Genomic DNA, 16,347 nt, shown 5'->3' with positions numbered 1-16,347 from the left:
CTGGATTCCTATGAGAATCATGAACAACCGTGCTTTTTTTTTTTGGGAAGAGGATAGATTTTATTATACGTACCCGCGTTTTATTACGACCCGAAACGACTCGAGCGACGCCCCTGTTTTGAACCCAGACATTTTCTTTGAACATCTATTTTCGGAAGAGAGAGAGAAAGGAAGTTTGTACTAACGGCCCCCCTCCCCCGGCAAATGGACCGAGCGTTGGATACGAACGAACCAATCACGGCGCGCGACAGAAACTAAACCTCGGGGCCGGGGGAACCGGGAACAAAGAAGGTTTGATGGAGAGAGCAAGGTTTGCATGTTTGCACGCGCCCTCATTGGTATGACTACGGAAGAAACCCGCGCTGATGTGGACATGTGGAGGATGAGGTCGGTGCCAATTTTGTGGGGAGACGGGGGACGGAGATTATGGAGACCGACGTGTTGGTTGTGTGCTGATATTTGAGAATCATGTGTAGGAAATATGTGGAAGGCTTTACATTCGTTGTTTATTTTATTCTTGTCATCGAACCATAGTGTTGCCCTTGCGGCTTGTGCTTGTGTCGTGGTGGCGGTAGCACGGGAGACTGCAGTGTGAGTCGGAGGATATTTCGCTTGTGATTTTCAGATTATCTTGGCTGTACCGTATTAGGTTTCTTATGGGCACGTTTCTTTCTTTCTTTCTACCGTTTTTTTTTGGGGCTTACGTTTCAATGAAATCGGCACCAAAGGGCAAGAATATGAGGTAGATGTTCAAATCATATTGTTTTCAAAGTCATAATCATTCAATAGCGCTTCCTCAGCGTGTCCCATTCTAGAATAGGCGCCACGAGACATTCCTCGTATACTGACTTACCCACCTCCCTCGTCTTGACCTAGTGCTTGTGCAGCTTCTCCTTGATCTTCTCCACCAGGCCGTGCTTCTCCTTGCCTTCGCTCCCGCCGCTCCCAGTCTTATGGTGCTGCTGCTTGCCGTCCTTGCCGTCCTTGCCGCCGCCCGCCACAATGCCCTTCTCCTCCATCAGGCGGTCCGCCTCGCGCCCGGCGCCGGGCTTGGTGGCGTCAAAGTCGCCCCCGTCGGCCTGCAGCCCGCTCGACCGGACGTACATCTCGCCGGTGCCCTTTTCCTGGCTCTGGTCCCCGGGGAGGTCCCCCGGCTGCTTCTGCTGCTGCTGCTGCTGCTGCTGCTGCTGCTGCTGCTGCTGCTGCTGCTGCTGCTTGGGGTCCGAGGCGCTCGTGTCGGCGTGGCGGCCGGCGTCGCCGCCATTTTCGCGCGCGACGGTGGAGAGGTCCCGGGGGCTGGGCCCGGACACGTCAACGCCCTCGTTGTCGTCGCCTTGGGCGGCGGAGGGCTTTTCCGAGGGCTTGCTCTTGCTGTCAATGTTGCCGGTGCGGTCGAGGCCCTGGCTGGAAGAAGAAGAAGAACCGCCCCGGGCATTGTTGCTGCTGCTGCTGTGTAGGCTACCAGAGGAGGCGGCGGCGTCGCGGCCGCCGCGGCCCATGTCCAGGCCGGGCGAGGTGAAGCCGCTATCGGTGGTGCGGTTCGTCGAGGTGGTGATGCCGCCGCCGCTAGAGGTGCCCTCGGAGGAGGTGCCCGGACCCGGTGCGGACATGTCGTGCTGGGGACGGGTGAAGCCGGCGTCGTCGGTGGCATTGGTAGCCGTGGTGATGCGGCCGGTGTTTTCGCGCTTGTCGGCGCCGGACTCGCCGCCGGCGCCGAGATTCTGGCCGAAGCGTTCCTGCTGTTCCCTGGGTTCTGGTGTTTTTCTCTCGTTAGTACACTCGGATGGAAACAGTGTCAGAAGAGGAAAGGATGTGGTGTGGTGTACATACCTAGGTTGCCGGCGTCGTAGGGCTCACCTTTGGTGACGTCGCCTTGGGAGCCGGAGACGGGCTCTTCGTGGGTGGCGGGGTCGCCAAAGGCATACTTGGCGGCTGTAGTAGCCATCTGAGAAATGGTTTCCATTGTTACAAGGAGCTGAGCGGGGTCGAGTTTGTGTAGAATTGAGTTGTTATCGTACTGTGGTGTGTAGAGTAAGGCTGGGCGGGCGAGCTGGCTTGCGCTCGCCTTCAAAAGTATTATATTGTGGTGGTGGTAAATGTGGTGTGAGAAGTAGCAGAAAGGGGTATATAATGAATAAATGAATTTATATGCTTTGGAAATGGTGAATGAAGAACGGTTTGGAAGACGAACGTCTATTAATACTGACAACTACGGAGGCTACGGGATCGGCAACGTGCGGCGAAGATGTCTCTGACGTAGTGGCGTAACTTAGGAGACTTTGGCTGCATGTGCTGGTTAGCAAAGCATGCTAGTTGGGCTGGGATACAAGGCGAGGGATGCAGGTCAGAAATTATATGGTTTGCGGCTCACGGGGAAACCGGTTTTGGTGGCGGTTGTGGCTAGAGGGTGGTGGTGCAGACACAAAGAAAGCTGGGTGTGGAAGCTTGTTTCAGCTGGACAGCGAATAGCGAGGTGCGCGATGCTGCTGATCGGAGGATGCTTCACACGTCATGATGGCGTAGGGGCATGGGTGTAGTAGATGCGGGTGATTGCCGGATGGTGCGATTGTGCGAGTAGAGTTTGTTTGGATTTGGATCAACGGTTGGCTCACCAGGATGTCGAGATTAGACGAAGATGGACAGGGGGCTGGACACGACAGGCATGGTGTTCTGTCTTGATGCCAAGCATCTAAGAAACCCAGCTTGTGTAGATACACCTTCTGGCAACACAAAGGGTGAGACAGTTCCGTTTTTGCCTTTGATTGTCATCGCTTGTCGAGGCGAACTGGGGTAACGGCGCCGACGTCATACACTTTGTAGGTGGGGTGGGTTGGTTGGTAGTTGGACGAGGCTCTGCGGCGAACGTGCGGACAGTGATAACCAGGAACGAAGTCTACGTACGTTTGGCAAAATTTCACCAGTTGTTTCATTTATTTCTCTGGCTTCTTTTGAATTTCACTTTCCTGGGGTAAGCTTGTCACGTAAATCTTACCACTGGTTGTCAGGGTTAAAGATTCGTGGCTTTGGTACGAAGAAGGATTGATGACGATTGCGTTCCTGTTTGCTTTTCCTTGCTCCTGACTTGACGAACATGAGAGGATATTAAAACCACAAATTGACAAGCAAATGTAACTTCAACATGAATGGTTGGTGCTCCTTGAAATTCTCTATGACGGGTAGTAGACGGAACGACTCCTGCACAATTTCAAATCATGCACAGATTGTGCACGGTCCTGCACAACCGTTGTGCACATTTATGCAGCTGTGACTCACAGTCTAGTGAAACATGCATATGGCCAGCCAATTAAACACCCCTTACATCCACTTTTGCTGATCGGGCTCGGCCGCTACGCCTATCCTGGGATGGAAACCAGGTTCAGCGAGGGGCTCTTTAAAAAGAACGACCACCTTGTCAGCCATCCTATCTTTCTCTTCCTCTCCCACCAAACGCTTTTCTTCCAACCTTTCTCTAGAAGCAGCCTGGCCTCGCGCAAGAGGCCAACCATAACCTGAGACCATGGGATCAGCCGCCGCCGCAAGCGCCTGCTGCTCCCGCCAGCTCCTCCTCCTCTGAACGGCACGCCGGGAATCTTCTTTCTCGGTCTGCCTGGGGAGACGATGAGCTCGGAGGAGCCTTCTGCCCAACACCATTCCTTCCCGACCAATTTGCCGACATCGAACCGGACCCGTCGTGGTGGTCGGACTGCAACACCTTCTTCGTGGACACCAGCCCCGAGCTGGCCGACCTCGACTGGACGCTGGACGACGACCTGCAGCGCGCCCTTGCCGAGACCGCCGCCGCCCTCACCACCACGCTCGCCGCGCCGACGGCGCTGCCAGCCCTCGCACCCGCACCGGGGCCCATGATCCCCCCGGCCGACTGGTCCGGGTTCGGCGTCTTTGATAGTAACCCGCCGACCGCGGCCAGCAGCAACAGCAGCGGCAGCACGTACCCCACGCCCGCAGTGTCGAGCGGCTTCGCCCACCACCATCCGCAGACGGACGCGCATCACCATCGCCGTGGCCGTCGCGGCGTCGACCCGGATCTGCTCCTCAAGCGCCAGCGCAACAAGGTCGCCGCGCAGCGCTACCGGCAAAAGAAGCTCGACCGCATCGCCGAGCTCGAGGGCGAGGTCGCAGACGTCAGCCGCGAGCGCGACGACCTGCGCGTCCGGCTGGCCAAGCAGGAGGCGGAGACGGCCGCCCTGCGGGATATGTTGAAGTTGGTAAACCCTGGAATGGTCAAGGACAGTTAGCTCCTCTTGTGTTTTTCTCGTCTATCGGGAGGATTGTTTTGGCGGGATGTGTATTTTTTGTTTTTCTCGTTGGGGGTTGTGTTTATAAGGGTTTAATGCAATAGCATTTTTTTTTAATGTGCCCCTGTATGTCTCAGACGATGTCGACTCGAACAGTTCTTCACAGCGCTTGCAGAATAAGTAGCATCCGAAGGTGTAGTTTGTCCATCATGGCGATCAACGAGGTACGTGTGGGTGGAAGAGTCTTCTTACCTTTCGAAGCATAACGAAATTTGCCATTTAGCGGCAATGGATTAATCGCCTTCGCGATGCTACAATTCTCTACACCAGTGCCATCCTTTTTAAGTTGAAAGTCCAATGTCTACTGCTCGTGACGTATCCCCTGCCATATTGAGGCCGTGTCTACTGTCCAAGGTGATTCATCCCGCAGCACTACTTGCTGTTGCGGAACTTGAGCCGAATTCGAAACCAATAATACACGCAACACCTATGCAATACCCATCGTAATGAGCTACAGCGACTGAGTATGCTATGATTCATTCTGTTGACAACTTCCACCACCACCGTTGGTGTTTGCGCTCGTAATGTGTGCTGACGCCCAATCGAGACGAATGCAGGTGACGCAGAATGATTCATTCTCAACAGGCCAATCACCATGAACAACAAAATGGATACGCATCCCTGCGAATTCCACCGCCGACCCGCTATCCCGCATCTTTTTATGCAAGTTGTGGGGAAATCATGCTTATCAGATGTCTCCGATGCACAGCATGTTGTGGGAGACGCTGAGAAAGGAAAATGATGCATCTTGTTCATTCTGAATGGTTTTTGCTACCCGGAATATGACTCGATCCCGAAATCACCCGCAATTGAAACCTCCTGTTTATGTCTTATTTCGCTTTTTTTTTTTAGGTGTGTGAAGTCGCTAACACTTGGCTGGGTTTACTCTTATTGTTTTTTTTTTACTGCTGTCTGCTTGTATTAGTTATGTAGGCTTGCTGTCTCTATGTGTCTTATACTGGTCGCTTCCGTTGCCTCTGCCCCTTGGCTTTTGGCTGCTGTGGCTATAGTGTGTCTTCTAACCCTTGATGGACGGACTCTCTGCATGTTATACCTGCGTCGACGGCTTCACCTTAGTGTACGCTGTGTGCTTTGGGTTTTGCCTCCGGACCTGGTCTGGTTGGGGTTCGGGTCACCCTGGGCTCTGGTTGCTGGCTCTTCTTGTACCTTTGCTCTTAGCTTCCGCTTTATACTGTGGTTTCCCTGCGCTTCTGTTGTTTGTGCTATAAAACCCGTTTTATTCTCCTTATCGTGCTGGCTACTGTCTGGTTTAGCCTCTTGGCTCTTATGCTTCGGTTGTTATCGCTTCTCCTACCCGCTTACTACGTTGCTTGCCTTTATCTCTTAGCTTCTCCTGTCTACCCTGCTTTTCTTATCGCTCTCCTTTGCTTTACTCTTCTGCCTTACCTTTCGCCTTTAGGGCTGTTTCCTAACTGCCGCCCTAACGAGCCGTGCTCCGTGCTACACGTCCTACAGCTAACGAAGTTTTGTGCCAGCCCCTCAGAAGCAAGAACTAGGTCCACCGTCGATTCGTATTCTCCTCCTTACCAGGTTTTTGTTCCTCTGGGGAGCAGGCTACTCATACTGTAGTCGCTCATAAGATTAACAATTTTGTTCACCTCTCCTTACCTAATTAGCGACACATTTCACCTCCCTATAGATGATTATGCCTGTTAAAGTCTCCAATAAGGACCACGTCCACTACCTGCCCCTCGTCTCGCCTCGTTTTCGTAATAGTAGCTCTAAGCAGACTACATACATTTATTAATGCTTACGCGTCTACTCCTTATATATAAACAGAGATCACTAGTACTTTTCGTCCTAGGAGCGTGATTATCGTGGCCGTTAGGTCCAACGACTCTATTACCACTTATTCCACCTTAAAGGTCTCTCCTTACCCACATTATACTTTAAATCGCCCATCTTCTAACCGTTTTACATACTGTAGGAACCAGCTTAGTCCACTTATGATATGTCATTAGGGTTATCAGTAACCGGCCTTGGATCAGACGGGCCTACGGCTCTTGAATGGCCACGACAGCTGCATTAACAATCTCATCGTCGTTCATTAGACTATTATGTATTTCGCCTCGTTTATGGACGTTTAGTTAAATAATGCGCAGTGTGTTACTCATTTCTAGCGGGATAGAGCAGCCTGCAGATTTCACTAAACGATTCGTACGGACCACCGTAGGGCACACACTTGGGTGTGAGTTCGGTATAGTCCCTATAGTGATAACCTTCCTGTGTGCACCTAGTACAGACTTATGGATTTTTACAGCCCGCCGCTCTATAGCTGGTGAGCTCTTGGCAGTTATAGTATTGTTTCGGGCGGGGTCGGTGCTTAGATTCTGCCGAGACGTCGCCCACATAGAAGAATCCCTCGCTAAAAATCGTTAAGCCTTAGAAACCTAGATTGGCGAGCTGGGTGCAAGTTTAGCAAGAACCGCTGTTGATGGAAGATTTTGAGAAGACAATGAATGGATAAAGCTATGGGATCCCATAAACACGATTACAAGTTTCCCTCATGTTGTGGTCAGCACACACCTCAAAGCGTGCCAAGGCGTTGCAGTCACCGCTCTCACTCGGACCACCATGGCTGCGAGGCATCGCGGTATGTATTGGTGAAGCAATGCACATCTCCGCTGGCCAGATGAAGTCTCCAGTCGTCCACAAAGTCGACCGTGGTAAAGCCAGCCTTGTTGTACACACTGGTAGCAACAAGCTCAAACATATCGCGACCGTTGATGACGGGGCCGAACGGCTTGGGTGCCACGTAGTGCGAGTCGCTCAAGGGCACTCCGTTGACGAGACTGGGTAGCAGCGAATCGAACTCGGGTGACTCTGAGGTATCAACCTGACGACGACGACGCCGAGGAATCTGGGTCCCGTTGCGCAAGTCTCCTCCCTCCTCCTCGAGCGAGTCGACAAACTCGAGAAACTCGGCATCGAGCGCCGCCTCCTCCTCCTCCGTCGCCTCGTCGCGGGCGTCGACGTCACGCCGGCGCTTCTGGCCCAGATATTTCTTCCCGACGGTCTTGGTGGTGATCAGCGAGGGGACCCGGAAGATCTCGGCGTCGGTAATGCCCGTCTCCTTCTTCAGAATGTCCAGGTTGGCCGCCATGCGCTGGCCGCTGAACTCGGCCGCCCGGATGTTCTCCGGCTCCCGGAGGAACTGGGAGATGGTCGGCCCGGACCTGCCGGCCAACTTGCCGTTGACGACGGGCTGGTCGCCGAGGCCGCGCTCCTCGGCCATGCGCAGCCAGCTCAGGCCCACCTGCGGGTCGATGGCGAGGAGGGCCCAGCCGCGCTCCGTCTTGGCCGGGATGGCCTGCACCATCTCGTCGATGTGCTCGACGAAGAGCCAGGTGGAGTCGAGGACCAGCGGCGCCTGCACCTCCTGCGCCTGGAGAAAGTCCAGCTGCTTGGGCTGGACCCGCGCGTCGCCGCCCACGATGATGCGACCGGCCGGGAACTTGGCGCCGTTGTGCTCGTATGGGGGCAGCATCTCCATGTTGCCGCCGGCGTCGTACTTGGCGTCCCTCTTCTGGAGGTCCGCGCGGGTGTACGCCGCCACCGCGCCGACGCCGTCGCCGCGCAGCGTGGTGTAGATGAGCCCGGTCGAGTTGCGCTCCGGCCGGTGCCGGCCCTCAATCACGACGCGCAGCCACACGACGCTGCCGTCCGGCCCGGGCATGCTGGTGTAGCCCGGCTCGAGGTAGTCCTGCGCCCATGGGTCGTCGGTCTCGAGCTGCTTGATCGGGCCGGGGACGCCCGCGCGCTGCATGCTGTTCTCAATGCCGCGGATGAGGCCTTGCACGTAGTCGGTGATGGAGGCGGCCATGGAGCCGCCGCGGAAGCTGGACGCGAAGACCTGCTTGATGGGCTGGCGGTGGTGGTGGAGCAGCACAGGGGCGACGCGGAGCATGACGCTGTCCGTGGACGAGGCGGCGCCGTCCCGGACAGTGAAGTCGACGGTAACCCGGCCGTCCCAGCCGCCGGCGCGGCGCGTGTCGCGGGCGTCGATGCCCAGGGTCAGACCTTGCTTCAGGTCCTGGGCGGAGAAGACGGTGTCGTCGTTGACGATCTCCCAGCCGTTGCCGTCCTTGACGGCGCGGAAGATGCGGACGAGGGAGCGCGCCTGGGTGTCGGAGACGGACACGCTGCCGGTGGCCGAGTCGCTGAGCCCTTGGATCGGCACGGTGCGCATTGGGGCCATGTTGCGGGGAGCGCGCTGCGTGTCGTCGTCAGCATCGTGGCACTTGGCGAGCTTGCCGAAGATGTCTTCCAAGTTGTTCAGCTTCAGGTTGGCGTGAAGCTTCTTGCAGCGATCGCCCGAGTCGCCAATGTTGGCGAGGAAGATGGCGCCCGACGTCTCGGTCCATTCGGTTTTGCCCTCCACGTCGGAGGAGCCTTCCATGTCGACTACTCCATCACGGTTCGTGTCGACGCGGAGATCGGCCTTGAAGTCGTTGTTGGTCTTGGTACCGGTCTCGGAAGCAGTGCCCTGGCTTTTTCCTTCGAGGCACTTGGAGATTTTTGCCCAGGTGAAGCCACCCTGGATCTCGCCGCCGCACGCGACAGTCGCGCGCTGACAAGCGTCAAAGTCGTCGTTGAAACCAACGCAGAGCTGCTCCTTGGTGGGAGGCGGGCGCTTTCCCTCGAGACACTGGGAAACCTTGTCCCAGCTAAACTCGCCCTGAACCTCGCGGATGCAAGTGGTAGTCTCGCGCTGGCAGGCGTCAAAGTCGTCGTTGAAGCCAACGCAAAGCTGCTCTTTGGTTGGAGCCGTGGCCCGCTTGTCCGTCGGCTTACCGGCGGCCAGGGCAGCAAGACCGGTGACGATGACTGGGATCGACCTCATCGCGGCAACTTGAATATGCAAATCTTAATGGTTGAAGAAGAATGTCAAGGAACTCGGCTGAATAAACCAGAGAAATGGAGTGACTGGGTCGCACTGGCGAATGATCCTTCAGGGGTTCATCTCTCCATGAGTGAGGACTTCGTGTACTTATAAGGACATCTGGTACAGTTCTACTATTGGGAACCGTTTTTGCTCTTGCGTAGACAATAATCTCGAGAATACATGAGTCGTGCCTCACCACAATTCAGGTACCTCTATGACAGGAAGTCTTGTTCTGCATTTTTCCACAATTTGTGGATAACATGAGATCATGGCCATCAGGGTTTAGAGTCGGTTTGTTGAGACGGATTGGGAGGATGCTCTATCGTTCAGTATATGCCGACATGGCGATCCCGCGAGAAGCCAACGGGCCTCCCACAAATTACTCAGCCCTGTTTGTCGTCGTTTTCGTAACACTACGGTAGCTGCGAGGAGGCCGTGGCAAGTATTATTGCCCAGTACACTCTGGGAAGCCAAGGCAGCCAGAGGGAATCCGTATTGTGCCCCTCTCCATGGGAGCATTTGTTGCACCACATGACTTGGTTAGATTCTCGGCAAAGTGGCCCGGCGATATCAAGGACCAATGAATTCTTAGAATTCGGGAGTTACCCGCTGGAAGTGGTTACTGAGGAACAGACGGGTGGTAGGAGGAGCCTATATTAATCTTATCATCAGCCTCATTCCGGTCCTCCCTTGCAGGCCGCACTGATCATAAAAAACGCTCGAACTTTCATGCTACGGACCTTGCTGACCGAAAAACCCTTGCGAATTGAGACTTAGACGCCTGAGACGTGTGCGCGGCGCTCTTCAGCGCCTTGGCTCGCTCCACGGCTTTGGCCGGTAGGCAATCAGTCGTGTTTTATCCTTACATAATTTCTTAAAAAAAAAAAAAAGCGCCCGATTCCGAATTGGTGAAAATGCTCATTCGGTCCATCATGTTAATGGCCTTTGCCGCTGTTGTCCATTTCTGGGAATTCGTGAGTTGATCGTCGCGAGCTCTGTCGAGATTATGCGGAGGATCCTCTCCAATTGTACTCATTTGGGCGATATGCTTATTTAAATTATTTGTTGCGCCAAGAATAACTCGAAGATATATATTCACCAGTCTATATTGTTCTAGACGCCTCTGTTCCAGAGGAATTTGTATACTGATTATAACTTACTACACATTTCGAATGGCGGTAAGAGCCCCGACAACCTGCTCATAAACCGAGAAAACAATACCGCCGCTTAATATCAAGCGACCCAGCCGCATGGTGCTGCCGCTCCAAAAACCCTGAAGTCCTCGATCCCTGAGGATCTGACGGAATGCATCCCCAGTCGACGCTCCATTGGCGCTCTGCGCGACGGTTTTCACGGAATCAAACGGCTGCGTGGCGTATACGGTGACTACTCCGGCGACGGCACCGGAGGCAAAGGTGGTGGCCGTGTTCTGGGAGACGTTGTGATTTTTAGAAAGCTCCTTGAGAATATTATAGGTGCCCATGCGGACGGCAGAGGTGGCAGACTGCTTCACTGTTGTCGAGGCGAGGCCGCGGTAGACCTCGCCGAGACCCTTCTCCCGAACCATGAGTGAAAGGGCATGCATGCCGCCCCGAAATCGTCGACGGCCGCTCTTGGCATCATCAATGCTGTAAAATGTTAGCGATGCGCTGGAGAGAGCCGGGGAGAGGGCCGAGGGCGTACAGTGCGGTCTTGATGCGCTCCGTAGGCGTGACCGCGAGGAAGCTCTCCACAGCTCCTGCGATCATGCCGGCCAAGATGCCGCGCGTGGCAGATAATGAGCCTTTGTCATCCACCAGCATATTCTTGATGTAGTCAAAAGACAGAAAACGAACGCCAGCTTTGAACGTAGTACCCAGCACAAGAGTTGAGCAGCCGGTGTAAATGGAGCGGACGCCGTTCTCCCGAGCCGCTTGAGCAATGATAGAGATGGGGTTACCGCGGCCTGACTTTACTGTCTGTAGCTGCGCTCTCGTCTTGGCATACTCAAAGGGATACTATTTGTTGGTCAGACGCAGCGAGCGAGGGAGCTTGTGGACGGCCGCCTACCGTAATTGTAGCCTCCATGCCACCCGCAATCCCTCCTGAGATGAGCGACACCAAGGGCGTCGTCTGGCTTTTCTTTTTAGACCTGGATATGGCAGCATTTCGCGAATCGAATTCATGGATAGTGTGTGTAGCGGGCTGAGCAAATGACATGGCTGCCCTTCGTGCTGTGTCTGTTTGTCAAGAGAGGACGATGGATAGGTGGTATGCAGCATGCTCGCGCTGCTGCATATAACGGGACGGCACTGCCATTTTGTGAGCTTGAGATCTCAATTGACCCCAGTTATGCTGCTCCGGAATCCTCTCCTCTCTGCCAATGCAATTTTGCTCGCGTGGTGAGGCTGTATGTATTTGCTCCCGTCCGCCAATACTTCCCGCGGAAACAGACACGGCAATTGAAGTACACTCCACTTTTTATTTGTGGCTAATGAAATCCGTTCCGTGGCAAGTGTAACGTCTGCCACGGGAAGGGAGTTTCCCACTTCCCACCTCCACAGACGCTACCCATCAGCACGGCAGGGTCAAAATGCAGCATGCGATAGCACCAGCACAGGTAGCCACGTATGTCTGAGTCTGACACAATTGATAACCGTCCACGCACAATCGACGGCCGTCGGCGGAGGCGAGCAGCCGAAGCGTGTGCCTTCTGTCGCAAGCGCAAGGTATGTACTAAAGATGCTACCAGTCGATCCGCCGTCCCCGCAAGGTGGCTCCCGCGGGAAGTCCTTTTCAAGTGCTGACTGTCAATTACCCCCCGGCTATCTAGATCAAGTGCAACAACGAACAACCCATCTGCTCGAACTGCAAAATCTACGACAAAGCATGCGTATACGTCCCACTAAACCAGCCGGGTGACGGGAGGAGAGACGGCGCCGACGCAGCCGGCTCAACAGCTTCTCCCTCAGCACACCCCAGTACCCCGTCCCGGCGAAAGACAGCCAGGGTCGCGGTGCCATTCAGTCGCAAGACGCCCGCCACATCGGCCAGCCACGGCCGGCCTACCACTGGAAGCGCTTACAACGATGGCATAGGCGCGCGGGACTTCGCCGCCGTCGAGAACGATCCATCTCGGGCCGGGGGCAGCTCTCTTGCCCAGGGTCAACTCCCAAGGCATGGCGCTGGCGACTCGCGCATCGTTGTCTCCTCAAACGGCACTTCCAGCTACCATGGTCACACTAGCACTCTGTATGAGGAGCAAGGACCGCCGGAGGGGGACGGTCGACCGCGCATCCCCGACGAATGGATTGGGAAAGGGCTGGTCGCTGAAGCCGCGCGACAACGTCAGCTCGAGGAGCTCAACTTCCACACTGGGAAGCTAGACTTTGACGGCGTGGATCCCGACCTGGGCATGCATCTGCTGAACCTGCATTGGAATCGCCAGCACCATTCATTCAACATCACCTACCGGCCGGCTTTCATGCGGGACATGGCGTCCGACGGCCCCTACTTTTCCAAGTTGCTGCTGAATGCACTTTATTTTGGCGCCTCCAAATTCTCCCCGCGGTTCGAAGTAAGGAAGGACCCGGCTGATGTTCGCACTGCGGGATGGAAGTACAGGGAGCGCGTGCGTAAGCTCTTGGGCAGTGCGCTGGATCAGAGTGACATAACCACCATCCAAGCCCTACTCGTCATGTCCAACTCCCTCTTTGCATTGGGTGACGAGAGAAGCGCTGCTTGGCTGTATGCAGGGTTGGCTTTCCGTATGATTATTGACTTGGGAATGCATGTCGATGTGGAGGGCAAGGCCAGTGCGCGCAGGTTTACCCACGAGGACTTGGAGATCCGGAGACGCGTCTTCTGGGCTGCATTTAGTAAGCCTACACGCTGCGGCGGTATTACTTGACGATGGCTAATTGTGTCCAGTTGTTGACAAAATTCAGAGTCTCTATCAAGGACGACCGGTGACCTTGAAAGAATCCGACACACTCATGCCCATCAAATTCCTCGACACATACGAAGAGTTTGAGTACTGGAGGCCGATGGCATTCAGTTTACAGAGCACCGAGTACCAGGGGACCCCAGCCTACAGTGTATCAACTTTCACAGCGCTCTGCCGCCTATCCGTTGTGATGAGTGACATTCTAAGCGACGTTTACGCAGAGCGAACCTTTGACAAGATGCCATCCGAGCTGTCAGCGCTTCTCGAGAACCTTGACAACAAACTCAAGGCATGGAAGTCGTCATTGCCAGATCACCTTACTATGGACTCTAAGAATGTCTTGAAGGCAAAGCCGCCACACGTCTTTAGTCTCAAGTGAGTTGGTTGAAATGCATCTGGAAAGACAACAGTACTGACCAAGCGCAGCGCTATGTACCATGTCCTGTGTATCCTGCTGCACCGCCCGTTTGTGGCAGACGGTCATCTTTATGGAAACTTGAGAGACATATCGGTCAAATCTTTGATTACCTGCGCCTCCGCTGCTGACCACATCGTCACATTGTTGCGCGCCTATGACCACGCGTTTGCGGTAGCGCGTGCACCCTACCTAATATCATATGCTTGCTACGTTGCGGCCACCATTCATGTGCGCATTGCTGCCAAACGGAGGGCCGATTCCGAAGCGCACAGTAACCTGGCCACATGCCTAGCCGTCTTTAACCGCAACCAGGAGACAAACAGAGCCATTCAGCGAGCGCAGCACATCATCCAGGGCCTGATGAAGCGGCTGGGGGTCCCAGAGCCGCGGCCCGACTTTATATCGGCTTGGAGCGGGAGAGAAGAGCTAGCGGCACGTGGCACATCCGAACCCATCCTCCAAGCGACGTCCAATGCTGCGGGCGGTCGAAGTGAGCAGGGCGGCGCTTGCGAGCAGGATGCCTCTGTCACTCAGCCACCGGAGCCGCGGCTTTCCCCCCGTTCAGACTTTGCAGACGGGGCACTAGAGAGCTCGGATTCCCCGGCAAGAGGGTGGTCTGATATTGATGGCATCATCCAAAGCTTCGTCCGAGCCCCAGAGACCACCTCGCAGCAAGGAATAGACTTGACGTACGAGCTCCCAGGAAGTGCTGAGGGCGGCCCCAATAGCATGGGCCAGCCACGGGCACAGAGATTTACCTATAAGAACACCTTGCGGAGCCAACAAAATACATTTCCACAGCCAGAGTATGGGTTGGCTACGAGCGATAGAGACATGCCGTGGCCGCAGGGAATGGCGGATGGTTCCGTGTCTATAGATGACTTGTTGTTCGGTCTAAACAGCGCTGCGCTCGACAGCTTTCAGTTTTAATGAGAGGCCCTTTGGAGGAATCAGGATATTCCTGGATATTGTCACTACCTGAATGCGCCTCGTGGGGTTGCCTCCACTGTTTTATTCCCGTGCCGCGGGATTCACGGTAGGGCGGACAGCAGAGGCTATCGTTCCCGCGGGTAACAACCTTCCTGATGGGGATGTATTCCGTTTTGCCATCGCTTGGAGCCGAGGATCAAAACTGGTGTTGCCATGGAGCGTCAACAATGTCGTGCCGGAGTCTCTGCCGGTTTTCCTTCCAATGGGTTTGAGACGATTCAGTCGTCCCCATGCGATTCACCAACTCTACTAAAGGAGACAGAGGTATCCAACCTTCCCAACGGGCCGATACATGGCCTATACATGCACTTCATCTTTGAGATTATACCACAGCCATGACCGCTCGACTTATAGGTCTCAGCAGCCCATCAACACCCGCATCAATCTTCGAGCGTATTCCGACTCAAGGCATTCCACCTACTTCACTCATCGCAAAAGCGCCACCACTCATGGCGCCCCGACGTACGCAAAGATCTATCCCCTGCGTGCTAATGCGTGCCGGGACCTCCAAGGGGCTTTTCATGCACCGTGCCACCCTCCCCGGTTCCCAATTCGACTGGTCTCGAGCAATCGTGGCGGCCATGGGCTCCTGTTACGGGGACCCCAAGCAGATCGACGGTCTCGGGGGTGGCTCCAGCGTAACCTCCAAAGTTGCTGTCATTGGTCCATCTGCCCATCTCGGGATTGATGTTGACTACACCTTCATTCAGGTTGCGGTTGGAGAGGAGAGGATTGATCTATCCGGGAACTGCGGCAATATGGTTTCCGGCGTAGGCCCCTTTGCGCTACAGGAGGGGCTTGTGAGCGCCGAGCCCGGAGCCAAAATCGTGGATGTCCGAATTTTGAATACGAACACCAATCGAGTCATCGTGGAGACAATCGAGGTTGACGAGACTGGAGCGGTGGTGGAAGATGGAGCGTGTCATATTCCAGGCGTTGCTGCCCCTGGTGCCCCGATCAGGGTCGCCTTCGTTGAGCCTCAAGGTAGCATGACGGGCAAGATGTTCCCGACCGACCGCGTTTCGGAAGAGATCGAGGTCAGCACGGTTGAGGGTCTGGAGGGGTTTACTGCGGAGGTGACCATTGTTGACTGCGCCAACCCTTTTGTCCTGATAGACTCCCGATCGCTTCCAACTGCAGCAGCCGAGGATGGAAACGAAATACAGAGGCAGGTTGTTGAAGCTATTCGCTGCGAAGCTGCCGTCCGTATGGGGCTCGCCAGCACTGTCGCAGAAGCAGGCAAGACCAGCGGGACTCCCAAGGCGGCCATTCTCGCCAAATCCGCCCACCCGTCGAGGTCAGACATCAGGGTCACAGCATACAGCATGGGCAAGCTGCACCCAAGCCTGCAGTTGACCGGGGGCGTCTGCCTTGCTGCAGCTGCTTGTGTCGAGAACACCATCCCGCATCGTCTGAAAGTGGCATCTTGCAGCGGCGGACTGGTTACACCACCACTGGACGCCAGCGAATTGAACACCGGAGGTACCCCTAAATGTACAGAAACCGTGCGCCTGGAGCACAGTCGTGGAGTGATGGAGATGGATGTTGCAAGGACTATGACGAAGAATGGCATCAAGATTGAGCGGGTGACTGGCATTCGTACGGCAAGGAGACTGTTTGAGGGTAATGTTCTTTTCTACACCTAGATGCTGTTGATATTTACATTCTACCATATCGGAACTTTTTCCAAAAAAAAAGGAAAAAAAGGAAAAACATTACAAAAAGCAATGCATTTCTGGCGGTTCTTTGATGTATCGTAGCGCTAAGACACTCCCATCGCATCAGTCAACAG

The 16,347-nt window shown here is 55.0% G+C and overlaps 6 protein-coding genes across 6 annotated transcripts; 3 read left to right on the top strand and 3 right to left on the bottom strand.

Annotated features, from left to right (window-relative positions):
* Window positions 1-872: 872 nt before the first annotated feature.
* Window positions 873-1,963, bottom strand: ISF_06309 (hypothetical protein; the record flags this gene model as incomplete). Its single annotated transcript, XM_018849913.1, has 2 exons — window positions 873-1,753; window positions 1,831-1,963. 2 exons carry the CDS (start codon window positions 1,961-1,963, stop codon window positions 873-875), a joined length of 1,014 nt encoding a protein of 337 aa, XP_018702890.1.
* A 1,400-nt stretch (window positions 1,964-3,363) lies between these two features.
* On the top strand, window positions 3,364-4,256 carry ISF_06308 (Basic-leucine zipper (bZIP) transcription factor; the record flags this gene model as incomplete). The annotated part of the gene is made up of 2 exons (XM_018849912.1): window positions 3,364-3,411; window positions 3,474-4,256. 2 exons carry the CDS (start codon window positions 3,364-3,366, stop codon window positions 4,254-4,256), a joined length of 831 nt encoding a protein of 276 aa, XP_018702889.1.
* A 2,641-nt stretch (window positions 4,257-6,897) lies between these two features.
* Window positions 6,898-9,180, bottom strand: ISF_06307 (Protein-arginine deiminase; the record flags this gene model as incomplete). Its single annotated transcript, XM_018849911.1, has 1 exon — window positions 6,898-9,180. One exon carries the CDS (start codon window positions 9,178-9,180, stop codon window positions 6,898-6,900), a length of 2,283 nt encoding a protein of 760 aa, XP_018702888.1.
* A 1,201-nt stretch (window positions 9,181-10,381) lies between these two features.
* On the bottom strand, window positions 10,382-11,421 carry ISF_06306 (Mitochondrial carrier domain protein; the record flags this gene model as incomplete). The annotated part of the gene is made up of 3 exons (XM_018849910.1): window positions 10,382-10,850; window positions 10,906-11,219; window positions 11,272-11,421. 3 exons carry the CDS (start codon window positions 11,419-11,421, stop codon window positions 10,382-10,384), a joined length of 933 nt encoding a protein of 310 aa, XP_018702887.1.
* Window positions 11,422-11,794: 373 nt separating this feature from the next.
* Window positions 11,795-14,495, top strand: ISF_06305 (fungal specific transcription factor domain-containing protein; the record flags this gene model as incomplete). The annotated part of the gene is made up of 4 exons (XM_018849909.1): window positions 11,795-11,821; window positions 12,035-13,079; window positions 13,132-13,522; window positions 13,574-14,495. 4 exons carry the CDS (start codon window positions 11,795-11,797, stop codon window positions 14,493-14,495), a joined length of 2,385 nt encoding a protein of 794 aa, XP_018702886.1.
* A 509-nt stretch (window positions 14,496-15,004) lies between these two features.
* On the top strand, window positions 15,005-16,201 carry ISF_06304 (methylitaconate delta2-delta3-isomerase; the record flags this gene model as incomplete). Its single annotated transcript, XM_018849908.1, has 1 exon — window positions 15,005-16,201. One exon carries the CDS (start codon window positions 15,005-15,007, stop codon window positions 16,199-16,201), a length of 1,197 nt encoding a protein of 398 aa, XP_018702885.1.
* Window positions 16,202-16,347: the final 146 nt, after the last annotated feature.

This window comes from Cordyceps fumosorosea (assembly GCF_001636725.1).
Source record: "Cordyceps fumosorosea ARSEF 2679 chromosome Unknown scaffold_16, whole genome shotgun sequence".
NCBI classification, from domain to species: Eukaryota; Fungi; Ascomycota; class Sordariomycetes; order Hypocreales; family Cordycipitaceae; genus Cordyceps; species Cordyceps fumosorosea.
Note: the sequence above shows the minus strand (reverse complement) of the source record. Positions and strands in the feature narration are given on the sequence as shown.